The 15,609-nt window shown below is 41.8% G+C and overlaps 1 protein-coding gene across 1 annotated transcript in view; it reads left to right on the forward strand.

Moving 5' to 3' along the window:
• Positions 1–13,621, forward strand: part of CACHD1 (cache domain containing 1) — a 226,434-nt gene extending 212,813 nt beyond the window's left edge. The window contains exon 27 of the mRNA XM_003921472.4: positions 8,302–13,621. Coding sequence (XP_003921521.2) covers positions 8,302–8,540 — 239 coding nt within the window. The 3' untranslated portion in view covers positions 8,541–13,621. The remainder of the gene's footprint in view (positions 1–8,301) is intronic.
• Positions 13,622–15,609: the final 1,988 nt, after the last annotated feature.

The following is a 15,609-nucleotide window of genomic DNA, read 5'->3' on the forward strand; positions in this document are numbered from 1 at the left end:
GTAAAATCTTTTCATTTTTTTAAGATAGCTGTTTAATTTTCGAGAAATTTGTATTTTCCTCTCAGAATCAGGTCCTTTTTTAAATACATAAATGATATATTTAAGCCTTTTTTACTTAGCCTAAGTATATTGGCCTAAAACACCTCACCATTAACTTTTCCCACACCTATCTTGGTGTGTGTTGGGGGGGTGATAATAGTCCTCAAACAGTATGTTCCCTGCACCTATGCTAAAAAAAAAAGGAGAAATAGATACTCCTCAAAGCAATCCATGTTACCTTTTACACTACAACCAGGTCCCGAAACTCCCTTTGGCAAACAGGAGCAGCTAAAGCTCTGTTTTATAAATTGGGGACTGTTAATTTGGGCTTTGAATGACATTATTCCCACCAACTAAATAGAAACTTTAGGTTTCTATGGAGAACCACAGAAGCACTTAAATTTTTCAGTTTCTTTGACTTTGGGCTTTTTCCCCTACAAACCTCTGAACCTGCATAAATTCCTGCTGCCAGGCAGTTCTGTGCCTTCTCCTTTGAATAATAAAACAGGTTTGAGGCTACTAAAGTTCAACAGAAATAATTTCTTATTCAACAGAAACACTGAATCCTTTTCCTCTCTCAAGTACTGAATCCTTTTTCTCTCTCTCCCTCAGTAGAAATTGCATCAATACCAAATTGGGATTCTGAGTGATATTTATGATGTTCTACCAGCCTCTCCTATTGTCTTAGTAAATGGCCTATGAAGCAACAGCTTAGATAAAAGGAAGGGTTCGATGTCAGTATCTGAACACCAAGGCATCTGGCTCAGGGCTTGGTTCCTTTCATTTTTCACCATAATCGTATCCTTGTTATCCCCAAGCAATGAAAATAGTTCCTCGTGCAGACAGAATGCAACACTAAAGAAAGGGGAAGGCATTGACACTCCCCGTATTCCAAATGCATCATAAAATCAATAGAATTTAAGTGCATGTTGGCACCCCTTGAACCTGTACGTGGGTCACTAAAAATGGTGGCATTGAGTTAATGTCCCTGTGGTGCCTAGAGGCGAAGATATATACATACATTAAACAAGGAAATCTAACTGTTCTGTCAGCACACTTCTTGCTCATCTGCGTGTGCTCTACTCTCCTACTTGGCGAATGTAGTGGCATCTGCTATGCATAGCTATGCACTGCATAACAACACTTCACATATACTGCAGGAATCCCATAGATTATAATGGAGCTGAAAAATTGCTATTGCCTAGTGACATCTTGATGATCCTGATCCTGTGTAGGCCTGGGCTAATGTGTGTGTGTGTGTGTGTGTTGTTTTCTTTTTTTTTTTTCTTTTTCTTTTTTTTTTTTTTTTTTTTTTTTTGAGATGGAGTCTTGCTCTTGTCACCCAGGCTAGAATGCAAAGGTGCGATCTTGGCTCACTGCACTTCAAAACTGTATCATTTCTTACATATTAAGGATCTCATTTGTGGTAAAATTATTATTATTTTTTTGGTGTGTTATCTGTCATTTAGTTATAATCATGGATTTTGGGGTTTTTTTTGGAGACACTGTTTTTTATGTCGCCCCAGGCTGGAGTGCAATGACATGATCTTGGCTCACTGCAGTCTACATCTGCCGGGTTCAAGCAATTCTTCTGCCTCAGCCTCCTGAGTAGCTGGGATTACAGGTGCTCACCACCACACCTGGCTAATTTTTATATTTTTAGTAGAAATAGGATTTCACCATGTTGGCCAGGCTGGTCTTGAACTCCTGACCTCAGGTGATCTCTCCATCTCAGCCTCCCAAAGTGCTGGAATTACAGGCGTGAGCCACTGCACCTGGCTGTATCTTAGTTTTTGACCAAAAGTTTTAAAAGTAAAATGTAAAAAATTTTGAAGTAGAAGAAAAGCTTATAGAATAAAGATATAATGAAAGAAAATACTTTTGCACAGCTGTACCTTGTATCTGTATTTTAACCTGTTATTACAAAATAGTCAAAAAGTTTAAAAGTTTATAAAGCAAAAAAGTTACAGTAAACAAATGTTTATTATTGAAGGAAGAAAAAACTGTTTAATAATTAAATTGAGTGTGTAGTGTTTCTAAAGTCTACAGTAGTGTACACTAATGCCCTAGGGCTTCACATTCACTGACCACTCACTGGCTCACACAGAGCAACTACCAGTTCTGCAAGCTCCATTTATGGAAGTGCTCTATACAGGTGTACCATCTTTTAAAATCTTTTATACCATATTTTTCTTATACCTCTTCTGTGTTTAGATACATAAGCAGCTATAGTATTACCTACAGTATTGTGTGCAATTGTGTTGCAGCTGCCTGCAGTATTCAGTACAGTAACATGTAGTACAGGTTTGTAGCCTAGAAGAATAGGTTACACCTATTCAGATAGCCCAGGTGTGTAGTAGGCTATACTATCCAGGTTTGTGTAAGTACACTCTGACACTTGTGCCATGATGAAATTGCCTAAATTTCTCAGAATGTCTCTCTGTCATTAAACAAGGCATGGCTATAACCTCGTATACTGTGGAGGGGGCTACAGATGGAAGTTGTTGTTTCCTCAAGACAGCTTGGTATAGGGGAGGAACTTAGGACATAGGGTCAAGCCAGTTCACTTTGAAGCCTACTTCTTCCACTTTTTTTTCCCACAAGCTGTTGAGACCTTAGGGAGCTACCTTAGACCTCAATTTCCTAATACTTAAAGGTAGGATTAAAAATTCTTACTGCAGTCTGGGCAATATCGTGAGGCCCTGTCTCTACAAACTGAAAACATTAGCCCAGCATGGTGGTGCGTGCCTGTAGGCCCAGCTACTCAGGAGACTGAGGTGGGAAGATCACTTGAGCCCCGGAGGTTGAGGTTGCAGTGAGACATGTTTGCACCACTGCACTCCAATCCAGAGCTCTTTGAGACAGAGCTGTTTCAAAAAAAAAAAAAAAAGCAAAAACAAACAAACAAAACCTGCTGAGTGAAGTTGCAGTGAGGATTAAATGCAATGACCTGTGATAGGGTTGACTTTCCTACCTCTGTGCCCACCCTGCCCTGAAGGAATTTACAGTCTAGGAGGAAGCTATAAATGAATGCAGGTATTCATATGATTGATCAAAGGTGAAATATGACAGCTTCCTTTAAAAGAGTGGAACAAAGAAGGAAAGGGGCAAGAGTTCACTTTTATCTGCGAGTAAATTATGAGAGACCCCATGGAGGAACATGGTATTGGCTGGCCCTTGAATGGTAGGATTGTGGTGCCATGATTCTGTGCTCCCTGATAAGCATATTTCCATGTGAATCCTCGAGTATGTTACACAAACGGAAACTCAAAAGAATTAAGTATATAAATACATGACTGCAGAATGGCCTAGGCTCTTATGCCATGGTTCAGAGTTGGGATCCTAGAATTGAATTAAAATTGAGTGTTACCAAGCTAAACTTAGAAACTTTAGGGTGTGTTTTTATTTAGAAATATTTTATGTGGCCAGCAGAATTTTGTTTTTCAAAAGAATCTAATTTTAATTGTTGTATCTTAAGAAAAACTACTCAAATTGAGAATGTTTTTTGAAAGTAGAATCATTTTGGTCAATAGGCTAAGACCACTTAGAGTGACTGGTTTTCAGCAGTGTTACCCTCACAATTACTCCTTGTGTATGTTTTTAACTATCTATCTGCTGTGCCCATTTCTCTTAAAAATATCATGTTCTGTCCAATCATCTATCTATTGGCTTATTTTTAAGTCAAAGAACACCATTATATTATTTGCTCCTTGTAAACTTGTATTTTGGTTACTATCTCATCAGAAACTTTATGTAAGTGTATATTAGGCAACACTTTTTTCTTTGTAGAGGAAGAGTTCCCCCTAGTTCGTGGCAAATTCCAAAATACTTAAAAAGTAAATGCTGAACCTTAAAAATCTGGCCAAAAAACTGTGTAGGTGAACATAAGACCCATTTTCTAGAGGTGCAGTTATTCTCCTGCAGTTACTCACTGTGGCCACGAGATGGTGAGTGAGTCCCCAGAGGGACCTCACATCCTTTATAATCAAACAAGTTTCTTAGGAACCATCAGACAAATATATAAGCAGACTGTCAAAAAACAAAAACCTAATCTTGGCACTTCTTTAGAAACACCTGACCTCCTTTCTAAAGCCCATTTCTCACTTGAGATTGTCTTTGCAGACACTTTGCTGCATAAGCCTTTGGATAGCAAAGGAATTTTTCCTTGAAAGTGTTTGCAGATATCCTTTGTGTTTGTATAGTGCTTCTTCCTTCATGAGTCAGGGACTATGTCTCTCTTAATTCATCACCCTTCCCAGTGCTCTACAGAATTGCCTGGCACTGAGTAAACAATTCGTTGAATAAGAAAATGTGTTTGTCTTTCTCCTGCTTCTCCACAACTTGCTGTTCCCTTCTTCGCCGGCCCCTTCAGATTTCCATTAATTATTGAAATAAGAAGAAGTTACAGAAGGGTTGAGCAATGGTATCATGGTTAAGAAATTAAACAGAATGGCCTTAGTATGAGACTTTTACTCTGAAAGCACCTCTGTTGAGGTTCTTAGCAGATAGCAGTAGCAGAAGAGATGGGGGTGCCATCCTAAGATGAAGAGATAGGTGCCCTTTTAAGTTGCCTTGGAGACAGCTGCACCATCACTACCATCCTGGGTATGAACCCAGGACCTGTGACCAGCCAGCTTAGAGTGTCAGTGGATTCTGTTATAACCCCTAGATACAGCCCAGTGTATCATAGAATGTCTTTATTATTAGATGAGACTAGTGGATGTCATACCAGGCAAAGCCACAGATAACTACAAAATTCATTGATGTCATTGTCTTGGCAGTATAACATATGTTGGCAGTGGGGGCGAGGGGGGACAGCAGTTGTTTTTAAGTGCCTGCTTTGTGTGCGTCACTGTGTTACATACTAGGGGTACAAAGATAAACAAGAACATTATTTAAGAAAGAATTTGCTAATAGATAGATATATTTTTATTATAATATGGCAAAATGTAAGAGATGTGCATGGAATGCATGTAAAATCACAGAAGGGGCACCAGCCCCCATGTGGGCGGGCAGGACTGGAGGTGGGTGGGGGAAATAGGTTGGGAAAGCTTCCCAGAGAAGACTTTCCAACTGAAACATGAGGAACAACAGCAAAATGAGGGAAGGTGGGAGGGTGAGCCAAGCATAAGGGCCACCATGAATCTAACACCTCAAATGCTAACATGAATTACCAGTTCGTGTGTGGGTGCTTATAAATGAGCAGAGATGGGAAGCTATCCAGGAAGCGTTTGAATAATCACTGAGATTTTGCTAAAATCATGTTTTCTACTTTAATCCTTTACATGTATAGCATAAGGTGTTTTCAACATACACAGCAGTTTGTGACTTAGGTTTTGGAGCCTAGCATCGAATCTAACACTCCAGACTTAGCACTGCTAAAGCTGAGAAACTGATTCTGGCTCCTGGTCTTTTAATCCTGGGTAAAGGCATCACTTTTTGCTCAGCGTCTGAACCTAGAAACCTCGACCTTTTCCAAGGATGTCAACTCCCTGGCATCTTCACCAGGCAAGTCCATCTGGACACCAAATCCAGCCTACTCTACACTTGAACAATCTACATACTGTGACTGCCCTACCTCAGGTACTTGCCATCTCCTCCAGGCCCATGCTCCAGCACTGTGTCCTTTGAGCCTATGATCCAACCTTCCATCTGTCCAGCCTCTCCCTTGCCTCCTGCCCACTCCCACTGTCCACTACAAGATCATAGCTCATAGCTTCAGCCAGCCTTCTTAACCTGGCCTTAGCCTGTCTGACCAGTGCTATCTCCCACCACTCCCACCCCCAGCACCCAGCTTTCACCATTCCCAAAAGCCACCAGAGCCCTTCCAGCTGTTGTGCCATTGCATGTGTTTGCACCCTGCTGGAAGTGCCTTTACACCCTTGTCTTTACCTACTGAACCCCTTTTCTCCCATCAGGACTGCCTAATTGTCACCTCCTCAAGGATCTAAACCAAGTTCACTGGTTTTGGAATTCCTTTTGTGTGCTTCTGTTTTAGCTCATGGGTATTTCCCCTTCTTGCCCATGGGCCTCTCAGGAACCGAGGCTTCAGCTTAGCACTTTCCTGTCCAGCCGCTAGACTGGCACCTGGCACCAAGAAGTACTCAGTCATGGTGGGCACTTATGTCAGTGAACACTTCCTCTTCTGCCCTGAATTTGCAGATGACACTTCTGAGATTCTGGCTCAACATCTCCACACAGTGACCCACAGACTCTCAAAATCAAGATGTGCATAAACAAAATTTGCCTTCTTTCCTGAGACTCACTCTGTGAATTATCCTTTCTTATCATTATAACTTGAAGTCGTAGTCACCTTTCACCACTCCCCACTCCCACAGTCGCCCACATCTAATGACTTACCAACTTCTCTTGTCTCAAACACTGAGGTAGCTTTTAAATCTGTTCAGTCCCACTGCCTTAGTTTTAATTCTCTATCCCTCACCTGGGCTGTTGAAATAACCTCCTAACTGCTCCCTGTGTTTCATCTCTTAAACCTCCATCCTCTAAACACAATCATGCCATTTTTTGGTCTGCTCAGAATCTTGTATGGTCTCTCCATTTGCCACTCTTTGGCATGGGCTTTCTGATCTGACTTGACTTTCTGCCTCCCACCTGCCCTACTCTCCAGCTACCTGCTAGCACTCATGCAAGCCATGTGGAATAGGGATGGCCTTTATATCCACACCTCTATAGCTGTGCTTATCCTGTTCCTTTATAGCCACTTATCAAATTCCTATTCATCCACTTAAGCCCAACTAAAGTATACATTCCCTGAAGATTCCTTATTCCCCTAGTCAGAGTTAAATATTCCCTCTTCTAGATTTTAGTTATACCTCAGTTATCACACTTAACATTATCTGGGCAAGTTTCTTACCATTGTCTATGGAAGAGGAAGCTTTGCTTTGTGAGCATCTCTCAAACTCGACTATAAAGTCATTAAGGAAAGGTGACGTCTCTTATTCAATATTTTCCTTCATCTCCCACTCCAGCCCCATAATGGCCTTCAATAAATGAATACTTGAATGACCAATGCTTATATTTGTTTCACTTCCCAAACCCTAGCTTTTGAGCTCCCTGTGCAGGGACCACACTTTCATCTTTGTATGTCTTCTGGTGCCCAAGACAGTGACCTGTACATTGTAGGTACACAGTAAATATTTGTTAAGTTGGACTGACAGCTAAATAATGCTATCATTTGTGTAATGTTTCATTGAGGACAGAATTTTTGCACAGAGCATACAGTTTCAACCACAAATGACTCCTGCTTGGCTGCATGCAAGAGCGTCAGTTTTGCAGCCATGAATATGACTAGCACTACCCACGGGTAAGAGCTGATTGATGCTAACTGTAGATGCAGTGGAAATATTAATGAGCTGTCACTTCTCAAAATGTTTAAAGGAGATTTTTGCAATATTTAAAAACATGCCAGGGATCTCAGAATGGAATCCTTTGATCAGCAAGAGCATTTGCCTTTGAAACATGTATTACTTAGAGTTCCAAAAAAAATTAAACTTTGAATACGGTGAGCCAGCTAACACAGAACAGTTGATTCCACAGCTAGTTGCTGTGGGTTTATGTGGAATTAGTGTTTCTTTAGGTACTAGAACTTTGGGCAAGTTCCTAACCACTCTGATCATCATTTCCCTGAATTGTAAAATGGATGTTAAAATATGTCACCATTGGTGTGCAAGAATTACCTGACACAGGTGCCTGCTACTGAGCAAGTGTGCAGGTGATGGTGATAGTTCTTTTTGTTCTATTGCAGCATCACATTCAGGCATTTTGAAGCCTAGATTTCCCCACCAGTCCCAACTGATCTGAGTCCTGTTCAGATCTTCTTGAAGCTGCCTGTTTTTTATATTTCTTTAATAGAAAAGGATCATCTTTATCTCAGGTAGAAGTGTAGAGAGATATGTCCCCAGTGGTGGCTATCCAGGGAGGATGGAATGTAGGGTGATTTTCATTTTTGTGTTTCCATTTTGGGGATTTTAAATGACGGTTCTTGTTTATTTTTTTCTCCGCTATACTTTCTCAGCTGTCTGATTACGTATTTATTGTGTCATTGTTTTAAAGGGAAAAAAAGAGTTATCACCGAATCTCTTTAAAAGTAAATTACTTTAGCATCTACTGACAGTCTGCCAATATTTGTACCTATGTATTGCAAAGACAGGAATACCTACCAGCGCCCTAGAAATTGTAAGTGAAATCTTCTCTCTGCGTCTTGAGGCTCTCCGCTGCATGTTTGTTCTGTTCTTTTTCTAGGTTACAGCACCATGAGCCCACAGGAGGACAGTGAAAATCCTCCATGCAACAATGACCCCTTGTCAGCCGGGGTCGACGTGGGAAACCATGATGAGGACTTAGACCTGGATCCCCCCCCTCAGACTGCTGCCCTCCTAAGTCACAAGTTCCACCGCTACCGGTCACACCACCCCACGCTTCATCAGAGCCACCACTTACAGGCGGCCGTGACAGTACACACTGTTGATGCAGAATGCTAACGATCTCACCTCCACGCCAAGACGAGATCTGGGAGCTACGGAATGTTCTGGAAGGAAAAAGCCAGCTTAAAACCCACAGCAAGAGACCTCCCTTGTGTTTGTACTTTGTGCAGAGTTGTTTGAGTCATTTCCTGCCTGTCGACATGGTTAAAAAGAGAGAAACGACAACAAAATCCCATTTGTGAAGAAGTGAGGCCGGTTCTGAAATGGAGGGGAAATAAGCCTTGATACACAAACCTGCCATAACACTAATGGAAGGGAACAGAAGGTGAACCTCCAAACACAGACAGACCCTGCAAGTGAAGCTGAGCCAGAGGAATGTTCCGAAGAGCCACAAGCATTCAGCTCCCTTAACTGGAAGAGAGAAAAATCTGCTCACCCAGAGACTGGAATGTGGCACACACAGAAACAAATGTGTGCGTTGAAGATTTTGCTTTGTTTCTTAGCGGTACCTGGATACCACAATTGCTGTATGGAACTCATGTTATGCTCTAAATGATGCATCTCAAAATTTCTAAGTAAAGGATTATTTTTCTACTATTTATTGAACTTTCAAACATTCTCAAACTTTGGGGAAAAGGAAAGGAAACACAGGAGAAGTTTTCAGCAGTTACCCTGAGCTGTTTTGTGTGTGATGAGTGGTTCTTCGATTAAGGAGCTCTGTTTCTTATTTAACTGATATCCCACTGCCCCACTCCACAAAATAGGAAAATGAAGAAATCTTTCTCTCCGACTTGTTTACATCATTTCGTGGAAACACATCTTTATTTGTAATGCAGTATTCTTTCTCTGTGTTTGACAGAGATGGGGAGGGGTAGAGAAATCCAAGAGGTTTTAAAAGAAATGTTGTGTTTCTTATGACTTGTTTCCACTCCTGGTACAATGCTTTTCTTAGGTTTCTAGGAAACCTAATTTTACAGCCGCATCCTTTCAGCTAAGGGAGGGTTGGATTTATTTTCCTTGTTTTAGAGACTACAAATTTTTAAATGTCCCATTTTGACTGAGAATATTGACACATAAAGGAAGAAGTTTTCTAAATTGTGAAAGTCTGGTTCTTAATTAAACATTTTTTTTGATATCACAGTTAAAAGCTGCCACCAGTTATCCAAGACTCTGTCCACCAAACTGCTTTGTGATTTACACAGGAATTAATCAAATCTGGCTACTATAACATGGGGCATTGTAATTTTAAAGTAGTGTTTTAATTACAGTGATGTATTTTAGACTCACATGTTGTGATTCAAATATGTTATAAAGACATTCTTGCACCATGGTAAAGAATGTGTGTGGTAAATCTCCGTTTATATGTAGTTGGAAAAAAGTCACTGAATAATGTTTTAATGAATAGGATATTACGATACAATGTAAAAAACAATTGGTTCTTCAGCAGTACAGAAAGTAAACTATATATGTGCTATCAGGAAACCCCTTCATACTGTGTATAAAATTGCAATCTAATGAAATAAACTGTATGCAAGAGATCATTTTAGTGGCTACAGTGATTTGTTAAGTACCACTCCTTGTGCCTCAAGGCAAATTACTTTCACTTTGTAACCTAGCAGGTCAGTTGCCAAACTGAAAGTTGACCTCCTTTCAATGCTGCAGTCAGCTTCGGGGCGCTTCATGACCATCTAGATCAAACATGCAAACAATTTAACAATATAAAGGAATACATATGTGTAGAACATAGCTCACCCTTCCTGAGCATCTAAATTCATGTCACTAATAAGTGGTTCTTCTCTAAGTGCTAGAAGGATTGAATGAGTTTCCTGCCTTCCCAGAAAATTAAACTTCTTCATGTGATACTGGTTTGTTTACTAAGATTGAGAAACTCTGTGTTACAAAATTGACTGAAGAGGGAGAAGTGGAGTGGAAACTTGGTGTTTTCAAGAAAAGAATTACAAAACTTAGAGCTTTAATAGGAAATAGGTACCAACATACAAACACAATAACAAAACGCATTTTGTATATTTTTTGGTTTTTTGTTGTTGGTTTTAGGGTTTTTTTGTCTGTTTTCATTTTTGAGATGGGTCTTGCTCTGTCACCCAAGCTGGAGTTCAGCAGTGTGATCTCTCAGCTCACTGCAACCTCTGCCTTGTGGGTTCAAGTGATTCTCCTGCCTCAGCCTTTGAGTAGCTGGGATTATAGGTACTCGCCACCACATCTGGCTAATTTTTGTAATTAGCTCATTATATTTAGGGTTAATATTGTTATGTGTGAATTTGATCCTGCCATTTTGATGCTAGCTGGTTGTTTTGCCTGTTAGTTAATGCAGTTTCTTCATTGTGTCGATACTCCTTACCATTTGGTATGTTTTTGGAGTGGCTGGTACTGGTTGTTCATTTCTGTGTTTAGTGCTTCTTTCGGGAGCTCCTGTAAAGCAGGCCTGGTGGTGATGAAATCTCTGAGTAATTGCTTGTTCGTAAAGGATTTTATTTCACCTTCACTTATGAAGCTTAGTTTGGCTGGATATGAAATTCTAGGTTGAAAGTCCTTTTCTTTAAGGATGTTGAATATTGGCCCCTACTCTCTTCTGGCTTGTAGGCTTTCTGCTGAGAGAGCCACTGTGTGTCTGATGGGCTTCCCTTTGTGGGTAATGTGACCTTTCTCTCTGGCTGCCCTTAGCATTTTCTCCTTCATTTCAACCCTGGTGAATCTGACAATTATGTGCCTTGGGGTTGCTCTTCTTGAGGAGTATCTTTGTGGTGTTCTCTTTATTTCCTGGACTTGAATATTGGCCTGCCTTGCTAGGTTGGGGAAGTTTTCCTGGATAATATCTTGAAGAGTGTTTTCCAGCTTGGATTCATTCTCTCCATCACATTCAGGTACACCTATCAAACATGGATTAGGTCTTTTCACATAATCCCATATTTCTTGGAGGCTTTGTTCATTTCTTTTTACTCTTTATTCTCTAATCTTGCCTTCTCATTTTATTTCATTGAGTTGATCTCCAGCCTCTGATATCCTTTATTCTGCTTGGTCAATTCGGCTACTAAAGCTTGTGTATGCTTTGCGAAGTTCTCATGTTTTGTTTTTCAGCTCCATCAATTCATTTATATTCCTCTCTAAGCTGTTTATTCTCGTTAGCATTTCATCAAATCGTTTTTCAAGGTTCTTAGTTTCTTTGCATTGGGTTATAACATGTTCTTTTGGTTCAGAGAAGTTTCTTATTTCCCACCTTCTGAAGTCTGTTTCTGTCAATCGTCAGACTTATTCTCCATCTAGCCTTGTTCCCTTGCTGATGAGGAGTTGTGATCCCTTAGAGGAAGATAGGCATTCTGGTTTGGGGTGTTTTCATCCTTTTTGTGCTGGTTTCTTCCCATCTTTGTGGATTTAGTTACCTGTGGTCTTTGTAGTTGGTGACTTTCAGATGGGGTCTCTCAGTGGACATCCTGTTTGTTGGTGATAAAGTTATTCCTTTCTGTTTCTTAGTTTTCCTTCTAACAGTCAGGCCCCTCTGCTGTAGGACTGGTGGAGGTCCACTCCACACCCTGCTTACCTGGGGATGACCTGCAGTAGCTGCAGAACAGTAAGGGTTGCTGCCAGTTTCTTCTGCTGCTTTCTTTGTCCCAGAAGGATACTCGCCAGATGTCAGTCTGAGCTCTCCTTTATGAGGTGACTCTTTGGATATACAAGTTTCAGGGAGCTGCTTGAGGAGACAGTCTGTCCTTTATAGGAGCTCAAGTGGTGAGCTGTGAGCTCCATTGTTCCGTTCAGAGCTGCTGGGCAGGTACATTTAAGTCTGCTGCAGCAGAACTCATAACCGCCTTTTTTTTCCCCCAGGTGCTCTATCCCAGGAAGGTAGGGCTTTATTTGTAAGTTTCTGTCCTGCTGCTGCCTTTTTTCAGGAATGATCTGCCCAGCGAGGAGGCAGCCTAGTCACAGTCTGCCAGCAGAGGTGTTGCTGAGCTGCCATTGGCTTTGTCCAGCTGCAATGTGAACTTCCCTGCAGTCCTGATGATAGGGGTATAGTTAGAACTGCCTCAGCAATGGTGGGGCCTGCCTCTGTAATGGCAGACTGTCTCTGTATTGGAGGACTGACTTGGCAATGGCAGACCGCCTCAGCAATGGCGGACTACCTTAGTAGTGTTGGACTGCCTTGGAAATGGTGGGCCGCCTTGGCAATGGCAGACTACCTTGGTAGTGGTGGACTGCCTTGGTAGTGGTAGACTGCCTCGGTAATGGCAGACGGCCCTCCCCCACAGAACTGGACCATCCTGGGTTCAGCTGTGCTTGCTGTGAAACTCTCAATCCAGAGATTTTCCAGTTACTAGTTTTTGTTGGGGTGGGATTGGCCAAGCCTGATCACCTGGCTCCCTGCCTGAGACCCCTTTTTTTTTTTCAGATGAATGGGTAACTCTGTCTTCCAGGCATTGTAGTCACCAGTTGAAACAGCACCTGGATTTGTGTGAGTCCTTGTGCAGAGGCCCACTGTGCCAGCTGAAACAGCCATGCTGGAGACTTGTGGCACTTTTTCACCCAGGAATCTCCTCGCCTGGCTCCCTGTTTCTGTCCCCTTTTTATCAGTTAAATGGGTGACTCTGTCTCCCAGGTGTTCCAGTCGCTGGTTGAAAAGGTGCCCGCATTTGTGTGAGTTTTTGTGTGGAGACCCACTGTGCCAGCGGAAACAGCTGCTCTGGAGACTTGTGGCACTTTTCCGCCTGGGAATCTCCTGGCCTGGCTACCTGTTTCAGTCCCCTTTTTGTAAGTTGAATAGGCAGTGTCTCCCAAGCATTCAAGTCACCTGTTGAGAAGGCGCCCGAATTTGTGTGAAATTTTGTGTGGAGACCTGCTGCACCGGCTGAAACAGCTGCGCTGCAGGCTTGTGGCACTTTTTCACCCAGGAATCTCCTGGCCTGGCTCCCTGTTTCATTCCCCTTTTTATCAGTTGAATGGGTGACTGTGTCTCCCAGGCGCTGCAGTCACCAGCTGAAATGGCGACCAGACTCATGTGAGTTTTGTGCAGCGACCCACCGCGCCAGCTGAAACAGCCATGCTGGAGACTTGTGGCGCTCCTCCGCCCGGGAATCTCCTGGTCTGTGGGCAATAAAAATCCATCTGGAAATGCAGCAACCACTCACCATCCCCGCTCTCACTGGGAGCTGCGATCCAGAGCTGCTCCTAGTCAGCCATCTTGGAACCACCTCCTAATTTTTCTTTTCTTTTCTTTTCTTTTTTTTTTTTTTTTTTGAGACAAGAGTTTTGCTCTTGTTACCCAGGCTGGAGTTCAATGGCGCGATCTTGGCTCATCGCAACCTCTGCCTCCTGGGTTCAGGCAATTCTCCTGCCTCAGCCTCCTGAGTAGCTGGGATTACAGGCATGCGCCACCGTGCCCAGCTAATTTTTTGTATTTTTAGTAGAGACGGGGTTTCACCGTGTTGACCAGGATGGTCTCAATCTCTTAACCTCGTGATCCACCCACCTCGGCATCCCAAAGTGCTGGGCCTAATTTTTGTATTTTTAATAGAGACCAGGTTTCACCATGTTGGCCAGGCTAGTCTCAAACTCCTGACCTCAAGTGATGCACTTGCCTTGGCCTTCCAAGATTACAGATGTGAGCCACCGTGTCCAGCCTGTTTTGTATCTTTTGTGATAAGAGCTTTTCCTATTCCGAACTTAAGGGGAAAGTAATTGAATGTTTATACCTAAACCAAAACATAACTGAGTTTTAAAGATCCTGTGAAATATGACATATATATTTGAGACCCTTTCTGGAAAAAAAAAAAAAAAAACTATATCAGCCAGGTTTCATCTATGTTCCTTTTGATCTGTTTCAGAAGAGAGGAGTAGTGATTTTCCTGGTTGAGATAGAATGCCATATTCAGAATTTTTTTTTCTAATGTTTTAGTTAAAAAAAAACTTGAAGTTGAAGGATATATTTCCATATCTATTACTTAGTAACTATAATTAGATTTTTTTAATAGTTAAGTACACACACACATTGAGATTGATATTTTTCTGGTTTTCCTCAATTCTTCCTCATCAGCCCTAAATTGCCCATTGGGGCCCCTTCCTTCTCTTGTCCCTTAATTCAGTGTTTCTAATTTTTATTAATTATTGCTCTTTGTCCTTGAGGAAGAGATTTTAATTTAATTTAATTTAATTTATCCGTAACAAGGGAAATTAAATACTAGAGGATAAGGTTTTGTTGGATTGGGTTGCACTTCGGAGAGGGACAAATCATTGTCATCTCTGTTTTCCTTCTGCAAGAATTCATTTGCACTCCTTCATGGGCAGCATCTCCTCCACTGAGAATGCGTGCCCTAAATAAAGGGATTCTCAAAAGTTTTGACCTCAGCCCCTTTTTTCAGTACTAGCTGTTGCCTTCCATCTCTTTTTTAAGCTACACATGCTTTCTTGTCATTGCTTAGAGTGGTAGAGCACCGAATTAAAAACAAGAAGGCCTGAAGTTGAATATATAGTAATGAATGAAACAGGCATGATCCCTTTCCATATTGAATGTGGCGATGTAAGTGGATAACAGGGTTGACTCCGCAGTATTGGACTCCCAGGATTGTTTATCCCACAGTACCTCCATGGTATAATAGTGATTCAGTTCCCTTGACCTCAGTCGTAGGGTTGGATTTCTTAGTCCTATGACAAGAATAATAAATTCATCCTACTTAACTTGGTCAGAAACGAAGACACTGCAAACAGCATAAAGCATTGTTTGTTCCTGATGATAGTTAGGGGGAACATGTGACCTACTTCGGTTCAATCTGACTGAAAGGATTTTGGTTGCAAGGAAAAACTGTTTCCCAGTAAATGTGAAGAAGCCAGCAGGTGGCATCCATCCCAGCTTGCTGCCATCTTTCACCAGTGCCAGCAGCTTCAGGGTGACGCCGATGCTGTGGACAGTGGAATGCAGAGAATGAAAGAATAGGACTTTTTTTTTTTTTTTTTTTTGAGGTGGTGTTTCTCTCTTGTTGCCCAGGCTAGAGGGCAATGGTGTGATCTCAGGTCACTGCAACCTCCACCTCCCGGCTTCAAGTGATTCTCCTGCCTCAGCCTCCAGAGTAGCTGGGATTACAGGCATGCATCACCACACCCAGCTAATATTGTATTTTTA

The sequence above is a fragment of the Saimiri boliviensis genome, chromosome 11 (assembly GCF_048565385.1).
Source record: "Saimiri boliviensis isolate mSaiBol1 chromosome 11, mSaiBol1.pri, whole genome shotgun sequence".
NCBI classification, from domain to species: Eukaryota; Metazoa; Chordata; class Mammalia; order Primates; family Cebidae; genus Saimiri; species Saimiri boliviensis.